The sequence below is a fragment of the Buteo buteo genome, chromosome 18 (assembly GCF_964188355.1).
Source record: "Buteo buteo chromosome 18, bButBut1.hap1.1, whole genome shotgun sequence".
NCBI lineage: Eukaryota > Metazoa > Chordata > Aves > Accipitriformes > Accipitridae > Buteo > Buteo buteo.
In genome coordinates, this window is record NC_134188.1 from 20802211 (window position 1) to 20824076 (window position 21866).

A 21866-nucleotide genomic window follows, 5' to 3' on the forward strand; every position below is an offset into this window, starting at 1 on the left:
TTATACATCCAAGTTCCTTTAAAATCTGTATGACACAGACAGCAACAGTGTAGGTACCACCCCTGTGGGTTGTTTTGCATTACCGTCACTATTCCAGCCCCAGTAATGTGGGAGAATCCCACCACTGGGCCCTCAAGGATCCCTTTTCCTGATGGATAAAACAATGCAGTGTGGGGTGCTAGGAGAGGGAAGTCGTGTACAGCTGAATCAAGTTGCCTGAAGGGAGATGATCCAAAGTGCCAAGGCACAGTTAAGGTCCAGAAATAATGTTTATTGCTGAGTTCTTCTTTCAAAGCGGATTTTGTCTGTATGCAGGGAACGAACTAGTTTCTCTACATACTTTACTAATCCAGCAGATTTCCAGAACGGTTTGGCACCGTGTGAGTTCTACATGCCTGACGCCCTCAGAGTCCTGGGGAAATGTCCGTATATAAAATGGGACATCAGAAGGCCTAATGGATGCAAGATGGATATGCAGAAATAAGTTGGTTTTCTGTAGTTATAATAGCTACTTCATATCTAATTCAGAGCTTATTACAAAAATTATAGTAAAAGGCCATTTTTAATGACAAGGTCTCATTGCTGCCAATTTTCAGCTCACTATGGGGACTGATTCAAAATGACTGGCATCCCTTCACACATGTATACACAGATGGTGAATTACAGATTTAACTCAATGGAGAGGACAGGTGCTAAAAATACAAATTTGGGGAAAATGTGGGAGGGAGAACACAATGAAAAGGACTGACAGCTGCTCATTGTCCTGCCTTGACTAAATGTGTCTCTTAACGGTACAGGGAAGAAAGAGACCAGGCTAGAAAATGAAAGACTTCACAGAGGTGACAGTCTCCTGCAAAGGCCAGAGACATACAATACTGAGTACATTATACTGAAGCTGCTGGGTATCCTGCTGAAGATTTCTGAACATCAGCCATATGGTATTTTTGTTTCATTATGTGAAACAACATGGTGCTGATGCTGCGAATACATCCCTGGATGCTGAAGCTGGTGGGATCCTCATCTAACAAGTACTTTCAGACGAGCCTAACTTCAGTGCCCACTGGGGTCAGGGTTTACGTGATTGCATGGTCTACATACACAGGATCTAGATTTTATGGCACCAAGCACTGTAATGCCCCATTTTCAGCACTGATCCTGTAAGAATGAACTCCCCAAGCCTGATCCAACTGCCTAATGCCGATGGGAAGTTTCTTGTTTCAAGTCACCTTGGCCAGACAGATGAAAAGGTAAAGGCAGGGTTGCATTTAAACTCTGCCCACCCTGTCTCAATGAGATTACATGGCAAGCACAGCTTCATGGCATTACATTATTCCCAATTAAAAAAAAAAAATAAATGCAGGCACTCCAGCTCCCATCTCAGGGAAGCACCTATGAAGAAAAGACGTCCTTCAACACTTAACTTACATATGTCTGAGTACAGGAGTAAGCACAACCTTGAACATGACCCTGAGAAGAAAAACGATGTGCCACTGCATTTGTAGCCGGCAGACAGAAAGCACAACGTCTCCTGTCGGTGCAGGTGAGGTGTGCCAAGAAAACATTTAGTGCCGTGGTGCTGAGAGAGTCTTCTCCCTCTTTCTGACCCATCCAAAAACAAGGTGGCTGGTCCAAGCTAACATGCAGGCTCCCCAAAAAGTCAATGGGAAGGATTAGGCATGTCCGCAGGACAATTTTGCCTGTCCCAAAACTGGTGCAGTCAGTCCCCACCTGACGGCGGAGTTCACTTCCCACTCTGGAGGAACCTACACAGCTTGCTCAGGACCAGTTGGGTTTTCATGTGCTCGGTCACATACAATTCTGAAGAGTTTTAACTCCAAACTGTCATCAGGCCAGTGGTCTAAGCAGAAACACCACAATGATGGAGCATGTATGGCTTGTATCTATTTTTGTCCTAGTTACTAAGATTAATATACACTGTACTGTTTATTCCCTGCCATAGGTCATGTTGGCTGTTTGAAACAGTTTGTTCTTTGTTCCCTCTCAAAGCAGACATGGTCTCCAGGTCATATGGTGAGTGGGAATTAAAGGGGAAAAATGCTTGGGGGTATGCCTACAAGTATGAAGGGGATACAAATTCCCTTTCACCAGTTAGAGCTAGGTTAAGTTCTTTGTGATGAAACTTCTGGGGGGAAGAAAACAGACTGTTAGATTCTGCACTGAAGGAAAGGGAAAGGGAAAGGAAAAGTCTTGCCCAGGAGTTGGTAGATGATCTGAGTAGAGCATAAAGAGACTTTCATTAATAGGTCATACATGTGGTCACAAGGTATGAATTATGTATTCCATGCTTTTGGGAAAGAAGGGATGATCAAGAGCTGGCAAAAAGGAGGATTTAGAAGACCTGATGAACAAAACCTCCACTTCCATCCTTCCAGGCATGGTGACTTGCCATGGCCAAAGGAGGGAGGCCGAGGGAACATTGGTGAAGATCTTCTGTGCAGAAGACACCAACAGCTGAGGAGTTGAATCAGAAATGACTTGTTGGCCATGTCCTTTGCAAGGGGGTGACATTACCTTGACTGATGTGAAAATGAAACGCTGTCACCATGGAATATTGCAAAGGCTGAGGTAAACTTGCTTGTTATAGTTGGAATTTTTCTATCAGAGCAACTTTTCAAAGGATAATATCACTTCACTGACACTGAAACATTTTGCAGAAAGGCATTTTTTTTCAACAAACTTCAAATGAAACACAAGAGTTGCCTTCCTGCCAGGGCATCCACCCAACCAGGGATCATGGCTCTGCTGCAGCCTGTCTCGGATAGCCACAGCCATTCAGACTGTCTCAAAGCTGGACATTTGGGATTTTTAAGGTGCACAACTCCAACATATGCCTGTCACGTTCTAAGTCCAGGACTGGGGACCCTGGAAGCATACCAGCTCCAGACTCCCGCAGGAGACACCTCTCTGCCTGGGAAGCCCCTGGGAGCTCGTGGGATTTCCACTCTCCCTCCATAGATTGAAAGGGTCTTTATATCTCAACTTGACGTGGTTGCCATCGTTTGTGTGTTCCCAGCTCTCCATCTGCCCAGTAGAGCCGAGTGGGAGCAGGGAGACTGGGATTCCCAGGCAATCATGCAACTCAGGATTCTGTGAACAGTTACAGAATAAAAAGCACTTTTTATTTGAATCCCACCCTTCTCTGTCCCCAAAGATTTCCATTTCAAAGTTCTTCTGTTACCTTTTTCATATTTGTTCAGAAGAATTTTGCAGAATAAGAATTACATAATAGTTTTAAATATTTTAGCCAAACCATGGTTACTGAATGCAACAAGCAAGTTTTTTAGAAGAATCACTGAGCACCAAAGGGTGTTTTTCACTGTGTGCCTATCAGAGGTTTTTTCCTCTGCTTTTTAATTAGTCGAAGTAGTCCAGAGGCATTAAACAAATAGTTACTAGTTGTAGAATTTGAGTGGAGTCCTCAAATAGACTGCATAAAAATCTTTGTGTTTATCTGACTTAGAAACCAATCAACATTTATGAAGTCAAAATTTAAATATGGGTGTTTTTCCTCTGCTGCTAGTATTTATTTCTACCAATAGAATATTCTGGGTTATATAAAATATGAATTAAATGACTGAACTGACCACTTGAAATATTATTATAATATAATTCCTTTCCTCCTGCATATGCCTCAGTGCCAAGAAACATTTTAAATTCCATGCATTGTGTTTGTTTTTAATACTTTCTAAGATACGGGAGAGCATTCATCTACTAGTATCTCAGATCATCAGTCAGAAACCATAGGAAAAGAGACAACTCTTTTGGATTTAAGACCGGAGTCTTTCACGTAGGAGAACAGCTTCTTTCAGCAAAAGGCCTGCGCTTTGCTGAGCTGGAGGTGATTTTAACCCATATCTTCCTTAATCAGGCCAGTGGAGCAGATCAGCAGGCACTGGTCGGTCACTTAGCTCCTGGGGATGTGATATGGTTGGATTTGAGGGGGTAGACCTTTCCTTCTATTACTAGTGGAATACACTGGTCGTTTTATTCCCACCTTCCATTTTGCCTGGTTTTGTGACTACTGCTGTTCAGTCAAGGATAGTTGGGAGACTACAAAAGTCCTGGTATGCTCCTTGAAAGCAGGTTTCCATAGCAGGAGAGGGATTTTAACACTTTAATGTGAAAATCACAGAAGGACATCTCCTATAGAAACGTCTGCTCTAGGTGGACCCTTCGCAACAGACGTACCAACCCGTTAATGTTTTGTGTCTCTTCTGCTCTGTAAAGAGCTGTAATTTTTGTTATTCAGAGGACAATTGCAGTGCAAATGGAAATGAATCCAAGTAGTTGGGCAGTTGAAAACTGTCAAAATAATGCCTTTCAGTGCTCCATGAGGATGTTCACTGGAGGTAGTTGTGAGAGAAAATGCCTCATCTGAGAGATCCCATCACATTTGTTGACTAGGAAAGAGCACTCAGACCAATGGTCAAAGTACGTGTTTCCCCCGTTTTCAAATGATGTAGTGTTCTCCCTTCCTTCCCACTCACCTTTCCTCCCTCAGCCTTTTCACAGCCACCCCGAACCTGCTTGTGGCTCCTTGCAGTCTTCAGGGTGCCCTTGTCTGCAGTTCCCAAAGGCTGAACCTGACACTTTAATCACAAGACCATCCCGAATACCTGGAATAAACCCAGATGGCAGCATCACCATCAGTCGAGCAGGTCTCTCCAGCACCAAAGGCATGGCCCTTGCCCTGTTCTGTTAATTTTTTAGAAGAAGACCAAAAAGTGATGGGAATCCTCTGAACCAGACTATCAGTATAGATCATTTTGGGACAGCTGTGAATTTATGCTTTTGGCTGGAGATGAGCTTTGGAACTATAAAAAGCCAGTTGGAGTCACCATCCCCAAAATAGGAGTGATTCTTTTTGGTTAAGGCTCGTCATGTAATTAGATACCTTATGTACTGGGTTTGTGTGGCAAGGTTTTGGTAGCAGAGAGGCTGAAGGGATGGTTTCTGTGAGAAGCTGCTAGAAGGTTCCCCAATGTCTGACAGAGCCAATGCCAGCCGGCTCCAAGACAGACCCACCGCTGGCCGAGGCCGAGCCTATCAGTGACGGTGGTAGTGCCTCTGGGAGAACATAAATAAAATTAATTTCCCCAGGTCAAGTCTCTTTTGCCTGTAACAGTAATTGCTGAGTGATCTCCCTGTCCTTATCTCAACTCATGAGCCTTCCATAATATTCTTTCTTCCCTGTCCAGCTGAGAAGGGGAGCGATAGAGCAGCTTGGTGGGCACCCAGCAGCCAGCCAAGGTCAACCCACCACACCTTGTTTTGATATGTATGGGTTACCTGCATGGAATATATGCATACTGAACAACCAAAAGTCAACCATAATAGGAGTAATCATTAAGTCAAACGGAACAGAGGTGGACACGGTAAGACCAGGTTTCATCTCCTAAAAACTTCTCAGCTCCCCAGATGAATGTAAAATGGTGTAGAAGATGACTACGTGAGCATTTGAGACAAGTGAGAAGTGGCTTCTGAGAGCCTGCTTTCTGCTGCTTATGGCATTCGATCAAGGACGAACAGGACGTTACGGGAGCTTGAGCAAAAACATTTCTGTCCCAGAAGAAAAATGTGCCTATGGATCATTCACTCTACTCAGAGACAGCACATATTTTGCTCACTAAACTAAAGGGCTCTTTCTGCTCTCACATTCAAGACCAGTGAATGTAGCACCAATGGTGCAGTCAGGCAGCTCTCCCTAAATCCATGCACCAAGCACATGGATTGGAATGCGAGATTGGAGACTACAGTTGTAAAAGAGCAAATAAAAGAGCAGAGAATTATACATTAAAGCCACCAACACATGAGCCGGTCTGGTTTCATAGGAGCGTTATTTAATCAAGCATAGAAATACATGATGTTCTTTGGGTGATGTGTTAACTTACGTTGGATCTGGAAGATTTTTGTAGGAGTGGATCTGGTAAGATCCTGCCACACTGGAGGTTACAAGAGGCATGAGGAGCAAGACTGTCCAGCCTTCTTACGAACACACCTCATCAAGGTATTTGTAAACATGAATCAAACACGGCATGCTTGATTAGCACCTTAGTAACATCACTGAGTTACTGGAGGCCTCTAGAAATTGGACTGATAACACATATTGTTGTAATCTTCACTTTCTGTGAGCAAGGGTTGTATCTCTGAAGCAGTTCCTCTTCTTTTCTTCCAGCAGGCCAGAATGAGCCCTGTGAGCACAGCAGTAACTATGCCTCCAATCACAGCTGCTCCAACCAACCAACCCCAGATCTGACGGGCTTGCTCAAGGTAGGGTGTTAAAAACTCCTGGAAAGAATCAAGTTCTAGGAAAAAAAAAAAACAAACAAGAAAAAAAAGGTCCTTTTACATGATGCATTGTACTGTCAGTTTATAGAGGTTGTATAATGGATAATACAGGAAGGCTGACTGAAAAAAGAAACTATGTTGGTAGAAATTTGTCTGAAGGTCACAAATAGTTTTAAACAAATCTCTTCAGTCCTTATAGTCTGTTTGTCAATCTTCATATTAAAGGCAGAAACAGTGCTCTTTATGGTTTTGGCAAAACTGTAAGACTATAACTAAGAAGTCCAATACAGTATGGCCAAAGGTCCTCTAGCTCAGCATCCTGTTGGCAACAATAACCAAAGCAGAGCACTAGGAAGAGTTTAAGAACAGGTCAAGCCTATTATGATCTTTTCACAAAATACTTACCCAACCTCCAACAATTTGCAGCTCAGGGATTTCCTGATCCAGATGTGGTGTCATTGTATATAATAGTTATTGGAGGATTTTTTTCCCCTTCCATCAGCTTTTCTAGCTGCTCTTAGAACTTCTATCTCAACTTCTTGCAGCAAGGAGATCCTTGCCTTAACTACATGTCGGGTGAAAAAAATAATATTCCTTTCATTAATTTTGGACCTGCCACCTGCTCGTTTCATTTGATAGCTCTTGTGTGGGGAGAGGCAGTAGACTATTCTCGGGTCACTCACAAGAAATCACCTTCTTTGGTGAATCCAGGACAGCGTCTCACTGGTTGTGGTGTGAGTGTGTGTGTCTGTGTGTCTGTTTTTCTCACTATGGCTTAATGAGTTATGAAAACCCTGCCATACAGGGCTCTCACTTCATGATAGAGGTTGGAAAGTGACCTCTTCCCAATGCACCCAGCAACCTGTTGTCTTAAATTTGAGAAATGGGAATACCTGTCCAATGCCAAGGAGGATTTGGAATCCACATCTCACAATTACTAGCTGTAATTACTAGCTATCAGGGGAAAAAAAGCACCTCTCTGGGCAACTTCTCTGGGATCCCCTATGGTGGTTTGTTTTTCAATAGCTTTCATTCATCTGGACTGATTTAGATGTACTGAACCATATTTAGTGTGCTATACCCCCACAAAGGCTATAATTGTCTTCCTGCCATCCTGCATTTTCCCTAGTGCCTAGAAAAGTAATCCCATATATCTTCTTGGATCATGGTGCTTCTGAGCATATGCTGTTATGTGCACCATGCTCTGAAAATATGTTTTTGGTTTGCAGCACCTTTAAGGTTAAGCTGTCCTTAGCACTTGATGTCTGAATCACTTCCTGAGATGTAATTCCAGTTTAGGCTGAATATAGTTTGTTTGTCCCTATAACTGAGCTTCACTTCGGTTGCTATTTCTCTGGTCCTTGTTTTCCAGTTAATCCAACTTTGTATTCTGAGATCGTATTTGCAAGAGTCTGCATGTTCAGCCTTCTGCTTCTGACCTCATTAAACATATAAATGCTATATAACACTAAGAATTACAAAGAAATTAGATTCTTGATGTTTCAGAGTGAACTCCACAAACCTCTGAGTATGAGGCACATTATCTTTTTAATCCTTCATTTCTCATTTGTCAAATGAGGACAGTACCATTCACTGAATCCTTTGTATTGTGAATGTAAATTAATATTTCTGCAGGACTCAGCTGCTATAGCAATCGGCACCAAAGAAAAGTGTTAGAGGAAACATCTTCAGGATAGCATTTTAAAAGTGTGCAATAAATCATACATTAGGCTACACACTGCTTAACTGAGAAAATGAAAATCAAAAGTAAAACAAGCTGGATATCTTGTTCTTAATGAATGCTGTCTATGCTGTGTAGTGAATGAGGTAGGGGTCTGGGGATAAAAGTAGTGTGCAATTAAAGATAATGCATACATGTAGACGCGGAGGGGGAACTATGGCTATATAGACAACTCCAGTGCTGGCATTTCTTAACTTTGTGTGCTTGACTTTGTAACTTCAATGCTTTTTAACTCAACTCTTTGATGCTTATATTGCAAAGGTCTAAATTAGAAACAATCTGGCTATTTAAACTGGATTATGCGTATGAGAAAAGAAGATTGACACATAACAGGAACTCTATACTGTTTTAATGTTATGGAAAAAGAGAAATATCATATAGTTGTCTTCCTTGCAGAATTTATCTGGGATATGAGGGTCTTCTAAGTGATGTCTTAAATTTGTACTTTGTCCTTAAACCATCTCTCTCTCCATCAATATTCATTGGAGGTCTGAGCTATCTTCTTCCCAGTAAAACATAACATGACTTTGAGATGATGAGATGTCACATTTCACGGCAGGCCCTTTCAGAAGGGATTAAGCTATTTTATTATGTCCTAATAATCAGTCAAACATGCTCTTCTCTTGCTTTAAGCCTCAGTTGTACAGCTTCTGTAATTAGCTCAAAGCCAAAAGCCACCTCCTGGCATCTACTGCCTGTTTCTTTTTGCTACACAAAAGGTGTTTGGCATCACTGTCATGAAGTTTCCATGGCAACTCTGGGGTGTCAGAGGCTGGAGCACCCCAGGACAACCTATAATCTGTTAGTCTGTGGCTCTAACACAACAGTACACCTATGACTGGACTGGCTGCCCAGCCAAAATCATGCAAACTCGCATTTCAAGTCTCTCTTACCATCATTCTTGAATCTCTAACTGTGCAAGGCCCAGGAGTGCAGCAACTGTGTTTGCTGATGACTACCTGGGAAAAATGTCAACGGAGTGGTGGTGGGGACGATGACATATAGCTGCCTTATGGGAGACATTAACCAATGCCAATTCCATTACTACTTTGTCAGTGTTTAGAGTCAAATGATAATCCTTCCTGGAAGCTGCCATGAATATCGATTAAAACTGCCCTTTCAATCAATAGGTTCATGACAAAGCAAGAGGAAGCAAGGTTGGGCTGGTGCTTGGTATCTACCCTCCTATTAATGACTAATACCAACAATATCTCCTCATCTTGCTCTTTCTGATAGGAAAATAGCAGTGATTAACCTCAGCCATGGTCTTAGCATTCAACTCTTGATATACTCTTTCTTCTCAAAGAAAGTGTTAGCTCTACGCAACAGCAACATATAATTTCTTACTCTTCATACATCAGATCGTTCTTTTTTAATGTAATTTAAAAATACCAGGCAGTCCATTTTGTGTGGGTTGCTGAATGTCATTGAGAGGGTAGGAAACCTCAACAGTGCAATTTTAAGGTGAAACAATGTGTGTCTCCTATATTTAGGGTAATAATGTGGACTTTCCATGATGAGTGATGAATAAACATGCTATGGCCAGTCTGTTATTGGGCATCCTGAGATTTTCCTTTTGTGATAATGTCAAACTACATTATTGAAATAATGGATTCCAAGGATGAAAAAAACCCCCTTACTATTTAATTTTTTTTTAAAAAGTATTTATATATTTTAGAAATTCCTTCTATGTAAACTACAGGATGGCAAAGTCTTTCCAGTGTTAATTCCACAAATTAAAAATAAAAACTCTGGCTAGCCAAGAAATAAACAAAACAAAATTTTCTATTATTTATCTATTGCCATATGCCCCACTGATATGTTTGCAACCTTGCTATTCCATTTGACATGCTTCTCTATTCATAACACAGATAGTTAATGGGCATCAGGTTTTAAAGCAAACCTTGATGCAGCACAAACATATCTTTTTAGATCAAGCTTGCAAATTTTTTCTTGTCCTGGTGAGCAAGTTCTTTCTATTTAGTTTCTGCCATTTCTTGTTTGTGCATGCTTCACTGATTGTGTCCCTCTGGATGGTCAAAGGAAATACCAGTGAGACTTCCACAATCAGAACTAGGAAGATGAGCTGGGAGGGATTCCAGTTGTGGAGTCCCTCCATCTGTCTTAAGGCAGGATCACTTGTCTTTGCGGTAATGGAAAGTTCACAGCTCCCACAAACTTCATCAGAGTCTCCTCATTATAACAGCTTGCAAAGTCTTTTGTAATGTTGTCTTCTGACAACAAGGAGAGAAAGTCTGGAGAAGACTGTCAGCCCTAGTGCACTATCTTTGGACTGCAAAAGATGCTGTGCAATGGGTGGTAGTGGGTTGTTTATGGTAGAGCTACAATGTCTATTGGTGTAAATTCAAGCTGCTCCCTTTCAGTTCTGCCTTCAGCCCAAAGTGGGTAAATCAGGAAACTGTGATTCACTCTTCATCATGTGGCTGTCTCTAGAAACAGTCAGAATCAGACCATTTCTGCACAGCTGTCAACAGCTTTATAATTCAATTTTCAGCGCTGAAGTTAGTTAGAGTTTTCTCTGCCTGTTACTTCTGTGTAGTAACATTGCTACAGAGTCCGGCCCGCTTGCTGGCAATGATGGCACATCGGCAGAGTGGATTACTGGCAAAAATCGATTACTCTGGAGCATTGAGAGGAGATAAATCAAATATTCTTGGGTGTATTTATAGAGCAATACTGTTTGCTTTTTGTTTGACAACCTCAGCTAACACTTGCACTTCATAACTGCTCTTTCATAGTTTTCTTATATAAATTTCTCAAAAAAGAGGTGAAATTTGGCTACAGGATACCTGATATCACCACACTATATGTAACTAGGGTGTTAATAACTCACCAAAAGGTAACTTCCTACCCTGAATGGCTTCCAGGAGAAAGAAAAAAAACCCAACCCAGTATTTAAAATCCATATTTCTGTTCCTGCATTAAGCATCATTATATAACTGGCAAAATATCTGCTCATACTCTTCTTCCTGAGCAATATATTTTTGCATCCTGTTTTCTTTGGTTGTCTTCCTCTGTTTTAATTAACCTTAATCTACACCTACTTATCTCTGCCTGAAGAAAATCCAGGGACCAAAATGCTCTCTTCTCATCTTTTATTTAATTCATAAATGCAAACCACTTTCCAAGGTAGCATTTCTCAAGTATTGTCACCTTTAATTGCTTTCTATTTTCCCAGCATCCACATTTTATTGTGTGTGTCACTACTTTATCGTGGGCTCTTACATACATAATAACATTGCCCTTTCACATTATGGCCAACAGTGTGTGCTCCTGAGTTGGGAGACTCAGCAGACTACCTCCATGGTGGTACCGCTTTTGCCAGCTGCCACATTTTCTACTCGCCTGATGTGATTTTGCAACCAAATTGCTGAAGAGCCAGAAAGAGAAGTGAGTTGCAGTCAGACGCTGGATCTGAGCTCTCCTCCTGCAACCCATCCGTGAGCAACCTGGCCTTCTACGTTGTAATCACAACGCTCTTATCCCTTGCTTTGCCCTTGGTGTCAAAGATCCTTAGTTAAGGTGTCCAAAAATTGCAACTGATGGTTAGATTCCTGGGTTTATAATTGGGTAGCTGCCTGCTTTTCCAAAAAAAAATGAGAATCACCCGGCTACGCATGTAGTGGTCATCAGATTGTTCCCACTGAGAGAGGGAGATTTTCTGGGGAAAAGTCAAGGCTGTGTCTACGGATTTATCTGTTCCTATTTCTGGAAGGAAAAAAAAATAAATAGAAAAGACTTAGCCCAGGCCCTGAAACGTAAATGCTTGGAATAGCTCTTTCCATAGAAAATTGTTTTGACAGCTATTGCTAGGTGGTGCCGTTAGTCTTCCAAATCTTTTTTATTGATGCTAACAAATGTTCGTTTCCAGTAAGCCGTGTGGGTTGTGGTAGTTTTACAGTTCACGGTTCTCATGTCAAGGAGAGCTGGGTGTCTGCTCCGGTTTTTGCTCAGATCAGCTCCCTGGTAACTAGACTCTGACATGTGTCTTTGATTCCTGAGGGATGGATTTCCAGGCACACTGTGACCACTTCTGCTTCGGGGCTGTTGTACGTATAAAAATAAATGAAGCTGCAATTAAAATAACCACACAAACCACTGATTTGCTTTTCAGTGGAAAGCAGAGCTCCAGGTATCAGCTTTCCCTCTGGAGAACAGCAACAATATAATTTAGCATTAAATGCCATTTTGTCATTGGATTCTTTCCAAGTTTTATTTCTTGTAACGAGCCTTATCATGCTCTGTGTAGTCTTGCTTCATCTCTACCAAGTCGCTGATGCTGTAACTCAGAAGCGCTGCCCTTGATGCTTTCCTCCAGCTAGTTCCTTTAAAAGCAGACAAGACGTGGCTTGTGTGCTCACCCCTCACTCTGTCCCCTCCTCTTCCTCTGCCTTTCCTCTTCCTCCTCATTTGGAAGATCTGCAGAAATGCTGCCTCTTCTCGACCACCCCGATCTTGACTACTATGATTATTTTTCTTCCTTTGTAACTTTTTCGTATTTGTCTCCTATTTGTCTCCTCCTGTCTATATAATAACTCCTGGCTGCCAGTCACAGATATTTTTTTTTCTTCTCCCTCGAGTACCCAGGAGCATTCAGGGTGGGTCGGCAGGCTTTTCTGCTTCAGGTCCTCTACTAAGAAGTTCCTGTTTACTCCTATGTTCCTCTGAACAGGAATCCAGCATTCCTATCTGGAGAAAAGTCTGGGTTTAAACATCAGAGTACTAAGAAAAGTCTGTATCTGCATTTTGAGATTCCAGCCATTTTCTGTTTGTAACAAGTTCTTCCCTTTGGACAAGAAGTAGCTTAAGCTCTCTTCTTCTCAGTGAGATTAACAAGGGGCTGAGAGACATTTGAGGATTATCTGGGCTTTCTAAACAAGGTTGAATTTCAGTCTTTGTGTTGATCTTTCAAAATAATTAAGGAACTACTTTCCTTACCTCTCTGTTAAGAACATTGGCAGAATTTAATAAGAATTTAATTTTCTGAGGACCATGTGCTCCCTTGGGAAAAAGGAAGAGACCAGGAGGCAACAGAAGTGAATTGTTAATGATAAATAGTTTATGATTTGCTTCCTTTTGCAGTACCAATTCAGGACTTGGTATGTCTGAAAGTCATGGTATTTGGCAGTTTTTTTAGTGATACAATTCTAGGAATAATGTGGTTTTAGGAAACAAGTGGCTTTAATTAAAATGATATATAAATATTTCTGGTCTTGATCAGGAATTAAACTATGGCAACATGAATAAAAAGGCAAAAATACTACTCATAAGACCAAAATAATAATTTTGAGATTATATTTGAAGCATTTCTTAGATTATTTTCTGTCTGAATATTTGGGGTTGGCCAATTTTTTATGGCATGTTAGGAGAAATATTGACTTCTGTCTCTGGGTTGTACTAAACCAGCCTGAACAATTATACAGGGAGGTTGCAGATTCCTTTCATTACGAGTAAAGTAATCAAAAATGCATTTTCTGGGTAACTGTGAATCAAGCTAGATTTTACTTGAGAAATGAATGAACTAGCTAAATGCATGATTGGACAGTTTCTCAAGTATGCAGAAACCGTACACCCTCATTAGTAAGCAAACTCTGTCAGAAAAGCAGGGGTGCCCTGGGAACTGATATTGTTTTGATAAAGACAAAAAGCAAGCTATGAGAATGCTAGCATCACTAAATGTCCCTGGTGCTTTTGCTATGTAGCTGTTACACTTTTAGCTCTTAATTGCCTTTTAACTGAGAGCTGTGTTCACAGAAAGTTTTCTGAGGATGGCCGGGATACCCAAGTCAAAACTACCTCTGAACAGCAATGCAAGTCAAAACCATCACTAAACAGTGCAAAATTAATTTGATTAAGTGAAAGGAGCATTATGAGTGATTCAGTTGCATTCTGTATGAATAACCATAGAGGAAGCACAAAGTCAATGGAATGCTGTTTTAAGTGCTGCACAGACCTTATGTTGGCCTTTGGTACCAAAGTGAATTTCACTCTGGATATTTAAGAGATCAGATTACATTTGTAAACCAGAAAGAGAGATTTTTATCTGCCCTCCTTTAAACTATGACCAGAAATCAGAAAATCCCACTGGTTCCCATTTGTGTTGCGCTGTAACAGCCAAGCTGGGCAAACCGCAGACTCAAAATCTAGCACTTTTTCTCCCCAGTTCTGTCATGAGCTGACCATTTGGGTCAGGTTCTGCTCTTAATAGGCTAGGATAGATAGCATTGATGTCAGTGACTGATTTTTGATTGGAACTTTTCTTATGGTGTCATGTTAACTCTACATCAGACCAGAAATGTGAAAACAAGCAGGTACAATTTCAGACTACATTCAGGGAGAAATCTAGAATAGAAGGATTTTTTAATATCTTCTCATTTTACAGACATCTTCCAGGTTATAGGCAACAAATTTGACATTTACCCAAAATAGTAACATTACCTGGTTCTTGCAGATACTCATAGTCATATCCCAGCTCTCTTGAGGGTTTAAAAAATTCTCCATTTCTGTAAAGGGGGATAAAGGGGACCATGTAATTTTCTCGATTGTGCCCGATGGGTGCGTTGGCTGCTGGGTAAACTTCTAGCATGGGCCTGTGTCTTCTTAACCATCGCTCAAAAATGCTGTAGAAGGAAAAGCATGCCAATTAATGGTGGAGATTGGCAGAAATTTTCTTCTTGAAGAATAAAAAAAAGTGTTGATGCTTTTTTTTTGTGAACCCTGGGGACAGAGTGGGATGCAATGACATGTGTTCATGTGCGTGTAATGCTTTCCAAATCATTTGGGGTTAGCGACTTCAGTACTGAGTTCCTATGCAAGCCTACAAAAAGCAAAGGCCTGCAGCACTGCAGAGAGGCTGAATATGCTTTGAAATTCCATAAATGCAATTCACTGTCTAGCTGTGACCTGGCTGCAATTTCTGCTCAGTAATTCACATGGTTGTGAAGGATAGAGAGAAAAGGATTAAAGACCTCAGTCCCTCCTCCTCACCCTCAGAAATATTTATGGCTGGTTTTGATCGGTCTTGTTGCTAGCTGCTCAGTCCTGTTCCCCTTCCTCTTTTTTCTCTCCACTGTTACAAACAGTTTTCACACCTGCATTAATGTATGGTTACACCATGGTTGGTTTGACATCACCAAGGGTGTGGCGATATCTGAGGAAGAAGTGATAAGCTGTATGAGTCCAAAAACTTGATAAAGCAGGTCAGCTGTCAGGAAAGAGTCTTCCTGCAGCCACAGCTTCTTCACTGACCTTGGTGTCTGCATAGTTGTTCTACGTATTCTCACTCGTCTCTCTCCGCTGCTGTTGTGCGGATTTTTTTTTCCCCCCCTTCTTAACTCTGTTCTCCCAGAGGCACTACCACCATCACTGATGGGCTCAGCCTTGGCCAGCGGCGGGTCCGTCTTGGAGCCGGCTGGTATTGGCTCTGTCAGACATGGGGGAAGCTTCTAGCGTCTTCTCACAGAAGCCACCCCTGCAACCCCCTCGCTACCAAAACTTTACCACATAAACCCAATACAAGCTGTTACCCACACCTCTGACCTCAGCTGCTCCTTTCCCTTTTTCTCTGCCAAAATTTCTCCCATTAGCTGTCTGTCAGTGCAGGGCTATATGTCTGTTCTTTAACTTGGAGGCAGAAAGTTTAAAGGCTCCACTATGGGAAGAGTTTGTTTTGATATTTTCAAGTCAGCTGCAGGATGTGTTTGGAAAGCAAAATTAACAACCCTCCAAAACATTCTCAGTTCTCCTCCCTTTGTGTCTGGGCTTTGTCTGCTCAACTCTTCATTTTGTTTCAATCCTCAGATCCTTTCCCCGATCCCCTGCTGTTTACACGGTGACCTTGGCTTGTCAGCAGACACCTAGATGTGCCAGGTTGGAATAGAGGAGGTGGGAAGATGCTGCAAGGGGAGCAGATGCAAGTATCTTATACGTGAAGAAAGAGAACCCCATGATCTATCAGAAGGTATTGGTAGGAGGAGATTATCAGCATCAAGCTCAGGGACTGATCACTGAATTCATTTATGAGTTACGAGGGATGGAAATGCTCTAAAGAGACCTGTAGATTGTACTTTAATTGAGATCTTGGCTCAACAGTTACTGCTTCTTGACACTGGCTGCTGGCTGGAGGACACACACTTTCCCCCCCTCTTGTATTTAATAACCAGCTGTTCAGGGCCTCAAGTAATCTCAGAAACACGGACCCTAGATGCAAGTGCTCGGCAGTATCAGAATCTCTGCAGAGCATCCAGGAATTCTGTCAGTAGAATTTTACCTCCTGTCTTTGGGCAGAAACGTTGAGAAACACTCTGCTTACCCCTCCAAACGAAAGCCCTCTCGTACTCATTGAAACAGAAGTAGGGCCAAAGCCTTGGTTCTTTTTTTAGGATCAAAAGATTCAATAGATGAAAACATCACTATGTTCATACACCTTGTCAACCCTTAACAATGCAGGTATTAATCTTGATTAAAATCTTCATTTGTGGCTCTCGTCTTCAGTTAATTTCATCAGCCCTGTCTAGAAAAACTCTTGTCAGAATAATAATGTTCAGCTGAAGCTTTCAGATGGATAAATTTGAACAATGGTATCAAGGCTTCAGCTGCAGTTATCACAAGAAAGTTTGAACAGAAGCTCTGTAATCAGATTACATCTTTGGAGAACAGCATAGAGAAATTCAGTAATCATTAAAAAAGGCATAGAATATAAAGGAAACCAGAGCATTAGTTTATCTTGGGGGGTGTGTTGGACTCCAATCCTTTGCCTGCCTGGCTTTTACTCCTGTCTTGGGCAAGGCACCCTGACTATCAGTGCCTTGTTTTCCTGGCAGTTGTAGATGGGAGCTGAGACAGCTCTTCTCTGCAGCACAACACTGTTAGAAGTAGAGAGATACTTTGGTTTTGGGGACATGGTAATATTTTAAGAAGAAGGCAGAGATAGCACTTGGATCAGGTTTTCAATGTCTGGTGATGATCCATACCCTAACTTTTGAATGCTCAGTCTGAGGTACATCTTGGGGTCTGATGTTTAGAAAACGCTGAGCAGCCACATTCTGAAAATCTGAAGGGCTGATGAGCACACAGTTCAGAGCTGGAAGTCATCATTTGCCTGAAATAGCTTCATATGACATGCCCTGAAATGCAGCATCCTCTCTGGATGACTTAAATGTTGCGGTTTCATAAGCAGTTTCAAGAAGAATCCTTAGGCCAGTAATCTTTCAAACAGAATGCAAATGCAAAGCATTTCCATGGAAATGAACATATGTACTTTTGGATTCGTTCATTTGCAATGAGGTTCCCACATTAGATATCAAGCTTTTCTTAGCAGTAGCAGGAGCATTGAATTGTCCGCCCTTGCAGCTGATCTTTCGATTTAGACGCAATCATATGCCTCTAATTACTGATATGATGAGTTGTGCTGATGCACAAGATATGTTGCACAGTTCATTGAGTTGTTTATGAACATGTTACGTTCCCTCCTTTAGCCAGCATAAAATCGTATAATCTTTACTGAAATCTGTTTCATCTAACATATCTGTATGCCACTGTAGAAATGTCAGAAACAGCCGTTAGGGTTTCAAGAGTCACACTTTCCGTTACTGCCTTTAGAATAGCTGGCCCTGTGCATTTATCTTGGCTTTTTTGGGGGGCACTTTGGAAGATTAGGATCATATTCTGCTTGCTAGTAAAGCAATTGGGTGAAGTTGCATTTATTCTTTCCACTTAAAGGCTTGTTCCCAGCTTGTTCAGTAAGATGGGCTCACAATACTCATTTTTCCTTGGCAAGATAATGCACGATGCTCTGTGTTTTCATGAAGATCTTCATGTTTTTCTTCTTTTGCCTGAGAAAACTGACAGATCTAATATAATGGTAGTATTTTTTACATTCTCATCTGTTTGTATTTCTCCTTTTAAAAGGGAGGCACTGCCATTTCCCTGCCTTGCTCATATTTTGTAAGCAAAGTTATGAAAGAAGGAACATTTCCCTTGCCTTTCAAGAAAGGTTTCCCAGCTGAGTGGAAAAAGAAACCTCCCAGTTGCATCCAGTTGGGGAGAAAATCAATGGAGAGGGTATGACTTCAGCTGTACCTCTGCTGTGAAGTACAAATAGCTCTTGTTGGGCACCATAAGCCATTTTGTATCAGAGAGTTACACTTTATGACTCCCCAGCTGGGGCTGTTAACTCCCTTCATACATTGTTAAGGAAAACCGAAATCCTGAAGTAGCCTGTGGCTTTTGCTATCAGCCAGGCAGTGACATTGGCACAGTCCTCCTATCCTTGGGGACTTTTCTTAAACTGAAAAGACCTGGGCCAAAAAAATCCTGTATCTGGAGAAAATAACCACACTGTCTTTTGTTTCAGAGTAGTGGGACCACTGAATTACACATTGTAGGATAGTTTTTTCCTCAGATAAGGTGCTTTCTCAATCTCTGGCTACATTTAAGGCAGGTAGCATCAAATGTGCTCTCCTTCATGCAGTGTTGTCCTTTCCTGTAGGCAAAGAGATCACATCTGAACAGCTATGATGGATCATCTGACAATTCTTTCACGTGCCTTGGTCTACAGAAACGGTTGCTTTATCCAATAACGGGCATGTGGTTTCCGTGACAGAGAGAAATCAGTACTTCCATCATCAGATGTTGATCCACTTACTGTTGATAGAAGTTCTTTTCTTCGCTTAAAAGCAGCAATGATGTAAGTTATTTCCTTTTAGCACCTTGAAAATATATACTTGTTTTCTCTGCTTTGCTCAGTAGCTGCAAACTGGGAAGAGCTTAGGGCTGCAGAATTAAATCTACATGCAGAGAGAAAAAACACTGATGCAATTAGCTGGTCCCTTCATGGAGTGACAAAGTTCCTGGTAGAAAAGCCAGTTTGCAGCAGCAGACTTGAACTCCCTAGAATTGTTGGTTATCTTGGTAAACCACTGCTATTATGTTCTCCACGTATGAACCTCTGCATCCCCCCCGGTCCTGAGACCCTAACAAAGCAGGACTATGAATTAACTGATATCCGAAGGGCTATTTTATTCCACTTTTCCTCCCTTTCTTGACATAAAGAGACTAAAGGTAACAAAAAGACAGCTAAAGACTCAGAACGGGACTCTGTGATATCCAATCTCCATATTTCTTCTGGGCAAAAAAAGTACCAGGCAGAAGTTTAGTGAGAGAGAAATCTGTCTGACTCCTACAGCAGTCTGGTTGGTTACTTTCTTCCTCAGCATGTAGACAAAGAGGGCAAGCAGATAATTAGTTATTTGTATAGGTAGGAGTGATATTTTTCAGACACGGAGACTTTTTTAGCATTGCAATCCCAGCTAGACTGGCGTCATTTGGGAGATGTTGGCAGTGCGGAAGAGAGCAGATGGGATGTGAGCGTGGTGGGGAAGACAAGGCAGGATAAAGGAAAGAAGAGAAGAGCTAATCAAAAGTCATTGGGAATTTTATTCAGGAAATGGAAATGGGGGGAACCCAAACTGGGATCTAGCAGGAATAAACCATAAATCCTCTAGGGTGACAAATCTTACCTAGAAGGGTAATGGGTAATCAAAACTTAAGAAACAGAAATTTAAAATATGGAAATGAACTAACTGAAATGGTGATCAGTCTCCTGATAGCCCTAATGCCCTTTGTATTTCTTCAGTGGCAAGCAAAAGTGACTTGGAAGAGTCATTTATTTAAAGGCCTTGGACACATTAAAAAAATAATTCTATCTAGATTAGAGCAAAGACAGTTTCTGTCTGGAAGGTATCTCCCTTCACTTGAAGAAATCAAAGTGCCCAAATTGCACGTCCCAAATAAGAGGCTAAGGAATCAGAAGGTATAGGAGAATAATCTGAATTTTGAAAAATGCCCTGTCTCACATTTAGCGTTCAAAGAGGCTCAGTCTCTCTATATTGCACTTCCAAAGCAGTAATTATTTTGTAGTGGGTGTATTATTAAAGTAAATATCGAAGGTTTTATATGATGATGAACAGTCTATACAAAGATTATTTTTGTGTTAAGAAACAGTATTGTAGAATGGGTTGACTTTAGACAAATGTAGGCTAAAATAAGGCTCAGTGTTTGCATTTAAACATTGGAAAACCAGATCTAGGGATATGATAAATTCGCTGTCACATAAACTCGCTGGTTCAGTCAGAAGCCACATGCTTGATGCAGAAATAGCTAAGGGAGGTTATCTTGTCAGAAGGATTCCCCAAAAGTCATAAAGGCAAAGAATATTCATCCTGCATATTACAGAGATTTTAGAAAGTGTTAGAGGGCCCATTTTACTTTACAGAAAATAGGCACAGAGTAAAAATAACTTGCCTCAGTTCACACTAGATATGCTGCAGTGGAGTGGAACCCCAACTCTGGGGCCACTTTGTGCTTACCAGACTATGATACCTCTTGGAAAAAAGTTATACCATTTCAAAACACGGAGTCTCAATTTTATTTACATTTTTTGCTATATATATGTATACAGATCTCTCTAACTGTTAATGAGTTTAATATTTGTGTGTACCAGCACTGATAGGTCTGAGGAGCTGGTATGTGGTAAAAAGTCATAAAGACTCCCACCTGGTAGTTGATGCTTTGGTAGTTTAAATTTTCATTCAAGGGAAATATACTTTGCTTTCGCAAAGAGTTTTAGTGTGGTAAGGTGCTTTTACAGAGAAAATTAAAGCCATCTGTAAAAGACATGGATATATCACTTCCATTTAATTGCTTATAAATAGACCTGAATATTTTCCTTGTTCTGCTCCATACATAACAGATTATACAAAGTGAAATGAAATGAGCCTTAGTGGAAAATTAATTTGAAAAAAAAATTCTTGGTTTAAAGAGTGGGGGGAAAAATAAGATTGATTTGAGGATGATTTAAAAAAGGCCACCAATATATATTGCTGAATTCATATTATTCTATGAATAATATATGCAATGGGATTATAGTTAATGAAAGGATGAGTCAAGAAATAAATGGGTTTATGTTGCCAGTGGGAAATACCAAGCAGAGTATAAAAGCACTGCTGTATATAGGCTGGATAACTTCATACTGTTCCAGATAGTGTTCTGTGCTCTGAAAAAAGATGCTGCTCACAGGAAGGAAATTGTAAAACCTAGAAAAAGTAGAGTAAAACAATGAGAGTAGGCATTTTCTTTATCATTTTGAAAAGCATCTCTCCTAAGAGCTGTTTCCTAACAGTGTGGCTCCACAGTCGTGATCAGAGCTACACTTGACCAATTGCAGTGTAGGAGGAGAAACCAGACCTTAAATATCTGTTATTAAAGATTTCCTCGTATTGAACTACCGCAGAGACACTGACACATAGTGTAAATCCAACTGGCCCTTCAGGAAGATTTTCTAGGAGAAGTTTAATGGGGTGTGTTTTACCTTGCAATTAAGGACAGCTGGAGAGAGGGGGAAGAAGAGGGTTCGGTACCTCTAAACGAATTTCTCTGCCACGCAACCGGGGACACGTGTGACACTGGAGGTGTCCCAAGCGGGAGGACTACAGTCCCCTTACGGAGAAGGCTCATGGTCACTCTAGGTCGGTACCACCACAGAGGACACAGTCCTGCTTTCCTCTTCTCTCCTACCTTCTTGTCCTCACTTTCCTTGTAAGCATTTGCACAACCATGCCATAACCAGGATTAAGGGACTGATTCGGTTTAAAACCAAACATCTCTTTTTTTTTTTTTTATTTGTTCTGGGATAGCTGATGTGAAGTCACAGACCTGATCCAGTGTCAGCAGAAGGGAGGAACACAGGTGAGCACCTCCGGGCAGCACTTAATTGGTGAGCAGGACTGTTTCTTCT

At 41.2% G+C, this 21866-nt stretch overlaps 1 protein-coding gene across 2 annotated transcripts in view; it reads right to left on the reverse strand.

The window, feature by feature from the left end:
* Positions 1-5846: 5846 nt before the first annotated feature.
* Positions 5847-21866, reverse strand: part of TYR (tyrosinase) — a 50226-nt gene continuing 34206 nt past the window's right edge. The window contains exons 4-5 of one of the 2 annotated variants that reach the window (XM_075050441.1): positions 14510-14574; positions 5847-6326 (exon numbers count right to left, since the gene is read on the reverse strand). In XM_075050441.1, coding sequence (XP_074906542.1) covers positions 6103-6326; positions 14510-14574 — 289 coding nt within the window. In that variant the 3' untranslated portion in view covers positions 5847-6102. Of the gene's footprint in view, positions 6327-14509; positions 14692-21866 lie in introns of both variants that reach the window. The other variant, XM_075050440.1, reaches the window with a different exon arrangement.